Source organism: Ochotona curzoniae, unplaced genomic scaffold (assembly GCF_017591425.1).
Source record: "Ochotona curzoniae isolate NIBS_2020 unplaced genomic scaffold, NIBS_Ocur_1.0 contig_3255, whole genome shotgun sequence".
In the NCBI taxonomy this organism is placed as follows: Eukaryota; Metazoa; Chordata; class Mammalia; order Lagomorpha; family Ochotonidae; genus Ochotona; species Ochotona curzoniae.
Window position 1 is genome coordinate 706,064 of NW_024465777.1, and position 9,595 is coordinate 715,658.

Consider the following 9,595-nt stretch of genomic DNA (forward strand, 5'->3'; position numbering starts at 1 on the left):
ATACAGGAGCTCTTTGTCTCAGTCAATCCATCTTCAGCTATCTCTATTTGTTCCCTCAACAAGACCTCTTCATTAAAGGAGACATGAATCTTGATCTCATGTTAGAGGTGGCAAAACTGGAACTCAGGGAAATGAAGTCATGTGCCCAAATTCTCAGAGCTGGGAGTTGGCACAAGCAGGATGTGAATGCAGAGCTGAGGGGTTCCCGACAAGGCGTCATGTTCTGATGCCAACTTCCCATCCTGCTCCCCTGCTATCAACTGGCCACCTGGTGGTACCTGAGCAGCCGCAAGCTACAAGGAACTTGGTACTTCCATAGGCTGTCACTCCTCCATGTACAGTGAGTGCTGTCCATGGCCTTGAACATGGGAGACCTGGTGCTGCACCACCTGTTCTGGAATAGGGCCCAGTCCAGCCTCCTCAATCTGCCTCTGCCCTATATTAAAGCGCAGGCTGTGTGTCTCCCTCCCGTCTTCTCCAAACTCAAGATGCTGCAGCTGCTGAGCTCCCTCCTCCTTGTGGCCCTGGGTAAGCCCCCAGCCTGAGTCTGTGCTCCTTGTGCTGCCCTGGACCAGAAGCCCTGAAATCTGCTTCCCACCCCAGGTCCTGTGATCCCCAACATCTGCTTCCATAGGAGAGGTCTCAATGTGTACCGTGTACCTGGGACACAACGATGAGGGCTTTAGCTTGGTGCTTGGGGGGAGAAAGGAGGACAGCAGGGGATGGACCAGCTCAGCAGAAGGACTGTGAGCACCACCAAGGGCTGTGGAGGGAGTCCTTGGTGGGGCAGTTAACAAAGCTATGTGATTCAGAGTCTGGCTTTGTGCTTTAACTGTGTCGGGTAAAATTTTAATTCCCAGGCTAAGCACTCCAATTCTCTCTCATACCGCCAACACCCAGCTCTACTGCCTGTGGTCTGGCCTTTTCCTTGTCTCTACATTGCAGCTCAGGGCTACCACCTCTGAGTCTCCTCCCCTGGCTGAGAGTCGTGGTACAGAGAACATTCATTCCGTGAGCACTCTCTCTATGGTAGACAGAAGACTAAGACACTTTTCCACTTACAATCCCAGGTGCTTTGCATCTCTGCTCCATGACGTCAGTGCTGACCTTGTCCTCCTTTTATATCTAGGGAAACTGACCCATGGAGAAGTAAAATATTCTCCCAGGACGAGGGATGCAGCTGCACTGTGAACCCAGGCAGTCTTACTTCACTGCCTCCAATATTTTAGAGAATGTTTTTGTTATGTGTTTTATTCAAGGGCAGAGAAGCTGACATAGAGAGATCTCCCATGTCCTACCTCATTATGCCAATGTCCACGAAGGCCAAGCTGGGCCAGGCTGAAACCAGAAATCAGAGGTGGAAGTGATCCTCACACCGTCACTGCTGCCTCCTTGGGTGTGCATTATCAGAACTTTTGAGCTAGGAATCACACCAATTATCATGAAGCAGGATGTAGGGTCCCAAGGGATATCATAAGCATCACACCAGAGGCCTACCCCAGAGTTTTCACACTCTGTGACAGGGCTCATAAGTCTCCAGGTACTGTCTTAAGCATCACCATCCTCAAGCAACCCATGGATTGAGGCTGCATGTCTAGTTCCATTCTTGGACTCCTGGGGTCTCAGCAAACCCCTGCTCTAGTCCCAAAGCTTACCTTTCATAAGTGGTCACTTGGGGTCACACAGCCCATTTCAGGCACCCTACGACTGGCACATTGCCCCATTTTCCTACCGGGGCCCTCTAGTTGATTAACATATCTACTGTCCTCTCTAGCCTCAGGCTCTGACCAGCCTTCCTTCAACCCCTCCAGCCGTGTGGTCAATGGTGAGGATGCCGTGCCCTACAGCAAGCCCTGGCAGGTAAGAATAATACCCAATGACTAACACTGTGGGCTCTGGACGCCAAGCAACCTCCTACAGCCTTGACCCAATAATTCAGGAATCCAGACACTGTGTAGAGGCAGAGCTGGAATTCAGTTCCAGTTTCTTGAGTCCCATGGCATGGCTCTGAGGTCTAGAACAAAGTCACTTGGGGGAGTAGGATCAAGGCAGTGGAGGGCAGCACAGAGGGCAAGACTTGCTGTGCTGTGGAACACAGTAGCCATTAGCCACATGAGGACACATAAATGTGAATTAAATAAATTCAGTAATTTTCAACATTCAGCTCCTCTGTGCCAGCCACATTTGAAGTGTGCTAGAGCCACATGTGGTCAGTGGTTCCCACTGCGGACAGCAAAGACAGAGAACATTTCCATAGCCCAGAACATTATCTGGGACACTAAGAAGCATGTTCTAGGAGGGGCAGAGAGTGAGTGCTGTAGCCCTGTCAGCCACATGGCTTCTCCAGCAGTGACTTAGCCCTGCCATTACAGCAGGAAAGCATCCAGAGCGTATGTGTGCTTGAGTGAGCAGCCTGTGTGCAGTCAGTATATGTGTACACAGACCACAGCCAGCCTGGGGCCAGGGGCCATGTTCTACAAATCTTGATCTCCAGAGAGATACTGAGAATGTGAATGAGTATGAAATGAAAAGGGAGGCAAAGGTGTCAGGGTGAGCTGTGCTTCAGAAGATCCAAGAGGCTTGGAAGAGCTGAGGAGTAGGAGAATGGGTCCTGAGAGGGTAGAAGGCAGTGGGGAGACAGAGGTTTGAGACTGTTCTTGAAATCAGAGAATGTGGAAGTCCTTACAGAGATTATAGGGTCTGGGTGGGGAAACCAGGGGATCTCAGTATCCCAGTAGTAAGAGATAAGGCCATGATGACCAGGTGTGCATCAACTGTTTCAAAGGAGCTGTTGTTATCAATGTGGATGGTTCCCTCCCAAGATGTGCAGTGTATACCTGAACAGCAACCTGAGTGCAGGCCTAAACTCTCAGAATCACTCTGTCCTGGCCCACAGGTAGCCCTGTACTATCAGGTGAATGGAGGCTGGTCTTTCACCTGCGGTGGGACCCTCATCGATCCTTTCTGGGTTATGACTGCTGGCCACTGTATCTCGTGAGTTCTCCTTTTCCTGTCCTTTGTCCTTGTGTGAGACCATATGGTGGCTATGGGAGATTGCCAGTCAAGCTTAGACTGACCTCTTCACCCATGGCAGGAGTGGCCGGACGTATCGGGTCGTGTTGGGAGAGTACGACCGCTCAGTGATAGAGGGACCTGAGCAATTCATCACTGTGAGTGACATTATTGTGCACCCGAAATGGAACTCCAATTGCCTCTCCTGCGGGTAAGTGAGCCCCCAGCCTGGAACCAGGCTCCTGTGTTCTTCCCTCCATGACCTACAGCTCATCTAGGAGACTCCCAGGGTCAGTGGGGAAGGTAAGTAGCCTAAGCCTAGCTTATGGAAACAAACTGGCCAGAGCCTCAGCGACCAACAACACCAACCTCCCACCTCCTCCCTGAACAGAGAACAGCAAGCCAGGAAGAGGCAGGAATTCCCCCTTGGCTGCTAAATTCAGTGTCCCTGCAGCCCAGGACCCTTATGTTCCTTCCTCAAGTCCAAGGTGTCCTGTGCTCAGCAGAGGTTCCTCCAGCACAGCTTTGGTTCCTGGCTTTGTGGGCAGAGGAGGAGCACTGGGCTGAGAGTCTATGCTCTGGTTTTCTTTCCATGAGTGTCCTGGACAGTGAGTACCCTGCTCTGGGCCTCAGGTCTCCACTTGACCCAGGTGACTTGCAGCAAGGATTTGTGACACTGGAGATGGGCAGGGAGGTCCTGCTCAGTCCTCATCTGTGTGCACATCTGTGTGCCCAGGTGGCTTATCCAATTCTGGAGAGAGGATGACAGGAAGAGGCAGAGCTCTGACAACCCAATATAGGACTTAGAGTATTGTTATGGAATTCTTCACCCATCATCACAGCTCCTGGAGAAGTAGGGAGAAAAGTGAGACCCAGGCAAGATGTCCTGAGTGACAGCAGACACAGTAATGTTCCCAAAGTGTGTTCTGTGGGTATGCAGTGTCAGCATCCCCAGGAACCTGTGGGAAATATCAGACCTCCAGCCTTGGCCAGACACTGAATCAGATGGATTAGGCAGCACCCCAAGACTTCTGTGTGGATTTTAAAATTATTCTATGTATTGATTTTTATTTATTTGAAAGGCAGAGATAAAGAAAAAAAAAACCTTTATCTACCGATTCAGAAGCCAAATGCCTATACCATCAGGACTGGACCAGGCAAAAGCCAGGAACTGTAACTCAGTATCCACAGCTGGGTGGGAAGATCCACGCAACTGGGCCACCCTCAACCTCCTCAGGTTAAACATGAGCAGGACACTGCTATGGGAAGCAGAGCTGGGAACTGCACCTTGCACACGGATGGGACATGCAGCCTCTAACCTCTGTGCCCAGTGGCCGCACAGGAACTGTATGTCACAGTCCTCCAGGACCCTCTAACACACTGCAGTGTGAGGACTAGGGGTGTTACCAAGGGCAATTATAAAGGCAAGGGCTTGCAGGGAACAAAAGCTGTAGGAGGATTCTCAAGGCCTTTTCACTGAGAGTGAAACAAAGGAGCAGACAGAATCTCCAACAAAGACCCAGAATGGGACCCGCTCCAATCAGAGCACACATTCCACCTGACTCTCCCCTCCCCACAGCAATGACATCGCTCTCCTCAAGCTATCACAGAGTGCAGTGCTGACAGAGGAGGTCCGGCCCGCCTGCCTCCCTCCTGCTGGCTACATCCTGCCCCATGGGACAAAATGCTGCGTCACTGGCTGGGGCAGGCTCTCCAGTAAGTGCTGAGCAGCGACATTGGCAGATACCATTCCAGGGTTTGTCTTTGAGTTTTTTTTGTCTCCAAGCCTCCCAAACACTAATTTGTCCAAATGAGCATCTTAGAGTTGCATAGAGCAAGAGGCTGGTGGAGTTTGTGGGAGGAGAAACTCCCATCAGTCAGGGAAGAGCTGTGGCCTACAGTACCCACATCTGTTCACTAAACCTTGAATCCTGGGCCCTCATTGTTCTCTGTCTCTGCAGCTGGTGGGCTACTCCCAAACAAGCTGCAGATAGGGCTGCTGCCCGTGGTGGACTACGAACACTGCACCCAGCCTGACTGGTGGGGCTCCTATGTGAATAACAACATGGTGTGTGCTGGTGGATATGAAGTTTCTGCTTGCAATGTGAGTTACCAAACACTTGTCCCATGTGGGTAAGGCCCAAGGTCCCCTGCCATCTGACATGGAGGAGTTATCTTCTCCGCTGGCCCCAGTCAGGTTCCAGACCAGGTAGCACTTGGAGGAAGTCAGCACAGCCCACACACCCTGACTCCTGGCCCACCTCACAGGACCCCTCACCTGGAGCCATCACTGTCCCTCCTCCTGCTCAGCCTGCCCCAGCAGCACAGCAGGGACACTCACACCACCACCTTGAGTCACCCACTCTGGGCTCTGCAGGGATCCTCAACCACTGTGCTGTGGCAGCTGAGTCTTCCTAGGCAGCAGGGAAGGTGCTGCCAGCAGGGGTCACTGGCGTCTCTCGGGGCTCCTTCTGTGCCAGGGGCTGTGCTGAGGTCCTGTGTGGGTCCCTTCCTGCTCAGCAGCTGTGGTAGCACAGACCCTGGTCCTGGCCAGCTGAGGCCCTGAGGCTGGGAGAGGTGCAGCAGTGCGGGTGTGTCTGCAACCCCCAGGTCAGGGACAATTCCTTCCAGCTGAGACATGGCTCAGTCCCCACCCCTCTGACCATCACAGGGTGACTCTGGAGGACCCCTCAACTGTCCCGGAGAGCGTGATAAGCATGAGGTCCATGGAGTGACCAGCTTTGTGTCCTCCCGTGGCTGTAACACAGAGAAGAAGCCCACAGTGTTCACACGCGTATCGGCCTACATTGACTGGATTGAAGAGGTGAGGACTGGGCAGTGGGGAAGACTTCAAGGTAGAGAATCTCCTGAGAGGAGACAGGGGAGAAAATAAGATGGAGGGGATCCTAGAAGGGCAGTGGGGGAGGTCCTTGGGGACATTCCCAAGGGACCTGGGTTGTGTTCTGCTCTGTGTGGCCTCAGAGCATCACAGGCTTTGGGTGGAGCTTTGCACTTCCTTATTCAGAGAGGGTTTCTCAGTGTTTCCTCTGATTGGATCCTTATTTGTCCTAGAGGACAGAGGGGAATGTGGCCACCTAGTGGAGGAGATTTGGATTGAGCAATAACAGTGAGGGATAGTGAGAGCTATAATGGGGGAAGCTGAGGGCCCGGACATCAATGGGGACAGCAGGTTAAAGAGGGTTTGTCCATGTCATCTGGGAGCTGACTCCAGTTCCTTTGACTTCAGAACTTATGAAGCTAACTCACGTTTTCTGTCACTTCATTCTTTTCTAGGAAACTGGGGTTGACCTCAGCCAGTGGTGTCCTTCCACATCCATCCTTTTATAAAGAATAAAGATCTCTCAGCAAGTCCCAAATTCGGTCTTTTTCCTTCATTGTCTGTTCCTTTCTGGCCTGCTCCTGAGATCAGAGAACTGGTTTGCAGAGATGAGAAAGAGTCAGCCTCTCATGTGAGAACAAGAAAATCCTGGGCCCAGGGAGAAGAAGGGGTCAGGATGGGGTTGCCACCCTCTTGGTTGGCCTGGGATGGAGATACCAGGCCCAGGATTTTCATTGTGGAAACTGAGGCAGTCCAAAGACAACTGAATAAGCAGGTCCCCTAGTATGGAGTCCCCAGGAGACTGCCTACAATTGCAGCCTTCGCTGGTAGGGAAAAAAGGTTTAGGTTTAGGGTTATGATTAGAGTTAGGGTGAGGATTAAGGTTAGGGTTAGGATTAGGGCACTGGTTTGAGCTGCAGCTAATCTGCTTCTAATCCAACTTCTGCTAATATGCTTGGAAAACCAGTGCAAGATGGCCCTAGTCCTTGGATACCTGCACCTATGTGGGAGACTCATAAAAGGCAAATGCCTGCTATGTTCAGTGCAGACTGGCATTAGTCATACACACTATTGTGGCCCTTTGAGAAATGAACCAATGGATGAAAGACCTCTATCTCTATTTATCTTTGTGTCTTACTTTCAAATAAATAAATACATCTGGTTAAATAACTTATGCTTTAGCTGAATTATCGCTTGGTTGTTGCTTTGGCTCTGAGTGAACCAGGGATGCAGTGTCCAAGTGCTTTCCTTTGTCTTAATTAATGTCAGGCTTCTCTATAACTGACAGAGTGGTCTAGTCTGTTGCAATAAACAGGGATACAAGTGTGGCTTTGAGATGAGTGTTTTCCCAGAATGTGTATCTTTGGTCCACAGAGAGTTTGACTGTCTGTCTTCCTGGTGATTGAGATAGCCAGGACCTAATTTTTGCTGTTGAAAGAGGAAAACACGGCTGCCCACTTGTTCCATTGGCAAGTCTAAGTGATGTTGGGCAAGTGGAACTAATTCAGAAAATATATCAAGTTAGTAAACCTGAGCATTGTTAAATTCCAGTTGTGCCCCTGGTGGTCATTATAAGATGGGCTTTCTCATAAAATCCAATACTTCTCTGTTCATTCACTACTTTGTTGATTCACACAATTGATTTTTATCCAGCTCTTGCTTCACTGTAAGTGCTGGGGACATGGTGACAAAATAGAGTGCCCTTAATCTTCTGAACTCTGCCGATAATGGATGCGAGGGAACATAGACCTGGGTGTGGAGCACAGCAGTGACCATGCTGGTCAGGCTCTCTGTCCCACACTGGCAGAGTGCCTGGTTTTAGACTACATCTCGCTCCACTTGCAGTATCAGCTTCCTGCTAACATACACACTATGGGTCACACCAGGGGACTTGGGCCTCTTGCCATCCATAGCGGAGACCTGGATGGAGCTCCAGGCTCCATCATTTGCCCAAGCCCAGTTCTCTCTGTTGAAGACATTTAAGTAAAGTAGCAGGTTGAAGCTCTCTATATCCCTGTATCTGTCTAAAGAAAACCAGGAGACTCGTTCATCTGTTAATTATGGAATACATTACTGGAATAGGTAATGCACCTGTGAACTGAGTGGGAATCCTGAGATGGAAAAATGTAGAAGAAAGCTTCATACCAGATTTTAAAAGTTTATTAAGGCAGCTGATCTATGGGATTATATTCCCAGGGCAGCAGACATTGTAGGCATGCCTGTAGTAAAGCTTCTTTCACACAGAGTGGAAGGTAAACTTCACATCTTGATAAGGAAATACAAGTTGGGAGACGAGATACACAGCACAACTTCCCTGTACTAATCTCTAGGAAACGCTTTGGGCCCCTCGCTAGGCTTGTTGTCAATCAGCAAGACTTGTATTGGCACCTGAGTGTTACGGCCTTATGGACCCTACCTCTAATGCATTACATAGAAAATAAACAGGTCTCATCCTTGTCTCTTAACTATGCCATACAACAAGGCATCTTAAGACATGGGCTGAGATATGAACAGCAAAAGTACCGTTCTCAGACAGCAAGACTCAATGTGACATCACTGCTGCTCTCATACAGCTATGATAGCACCATGTAATCAAAGCTTAAGGAACCTCTAATGTGCATGCAGCCCACATTGAGCAAAACAGCACTACATAGTTTATGGCTGTGATCATGAGAACAAACGAGGCCGTAAAGGACAACAAGATGGATGGATGTGGGGCAGAAGGAGGACGTCAAGGTCAGCTGTAGAGAGGATGCATCTGAACTGGATCTCAGGAAAAGGCACTGAAAGTGGTGATCAGAGAAACAGGGGAATATGGGCTTCTGAGGATTGCAAATAACAAGACCAGTGTGCCTGGAGCAGCCAGTAACAGGGAGTGGGGAAAAAGGAATGGAACACGATGCAAACCTTAAAGTTTGCTTTGAATCATCCACATAGAAGCACATAAACCTAAACTGTTTAAGTGTCACTGCTACAAGCCCCAAAGTGTTGTTTCCTCACTCCCAGTAGGTTTCTGAGAACCTCCCAGTTGGGAGAAACGATTGGAAGTCCTTGACTAGGAGTCATGGACCTGTTACAGAAAGGAAAAGTCAAGGAGAAGGTGCAAGGTAGAAACAGTTGTAGGAGTCAGGAGAGGAAAGATTCAGGTTCTTCCTGATAGGAAGGAGAGCGCTGGAATTGGACTCCCTTAAACCACAGAAGAGTCATTTACAAGATCACAGCCCAGCGGTGGCTGTGTGGACACAGCGCCCATCTTCCCTTCTTCAGCAATGTTACCCCTTGGGCTATCACCCAGTCAAAGGGCTTTGCGTATCCTCTCTGACACAGCTTTAGGTGAGCTTTTAGAGACCCAACACCTGCTTCATCCCTGCCCAGTTAACAATTGAAAAAAAAACACAGATCCAAAGTCAAAAAACTGCCTAGGCCTAGGCTGTGCCAAGTCCTCCAGCTCCTCCTAAGAAGGACTGAGCACTGAAGACTAGGGCAGTCAAAAGACCACCATGTGTAACATCATTGTTTGCTAGGCTCCCAAGCAGCCCACTGAGTGACTGACAATGGCTAAGTTATCGCCCATTGATGATCACTTAACCTGTGCCTGACATGGTTTCATCCGCCCTTCCCTGACTAAAGTTACTTTTTGAATGATGGCACATCAATCACCTCACTAATTTGGGGTATTACAGCTTTAACATAAACATTATTGGTTATTAATCAACTCTGTTATAAGTACTTTGTTAGCTGAGC

At 49.7% G+C, this 9,595-nt stretch overlaps 1 protein-coding gene across 1 annotated transcript; it reads left to right on the top strand.

Moving 5' to 3' along the window:
- Positions 1-488: 488 nt before the first annotated feature.
- Positions 489-6,111, top strand: LOC121156111 (chymotrypsin-like elastase family member 3B). The gene is made up of 8 exons (XM_040979725.1): positions 489-528; positions 1,775-1,860; positions 2,897-2,994; positions 3,095-3,223; positions 4,592-4,728; positions 4,974-5,116; positions 5,684-5,836; positions 6,085-6,111. The coding sequence occupies exons 1-8, from the start codon at positions 489-491 to the stop codon at positions 6,109-6,111; spliced, it is 813 nt and encodes a 270-aa protein (XP_040835659.1).
- The last annotated feature ends 3,484 nt before the right edge of the window (positions 6,112-9,595 follow it).

Coding starts and splice junctions, on each gene's coding strand:
- LOC121156111 (XM_040979725.1), top strand. CDS start 489: ATGCTGCAGCTGCTGAGCTCCCTCCTCCTTGTGGCCCTGG. Junction 529..1,774: donor CCTCCTCCTTGTGGCCCTGG/GTAAGCCCCCAG, acceptor TGTCCTCTCTAG/CCTCAGGCTCTGACCAGCCT. Junction 5,837..6,084: donor ACATTGACTGGATTGAAGAG/GTGAGGACTGGG, acceptor TATTTGTCCTAG/AGGACAGAGGGGAATGTGGC.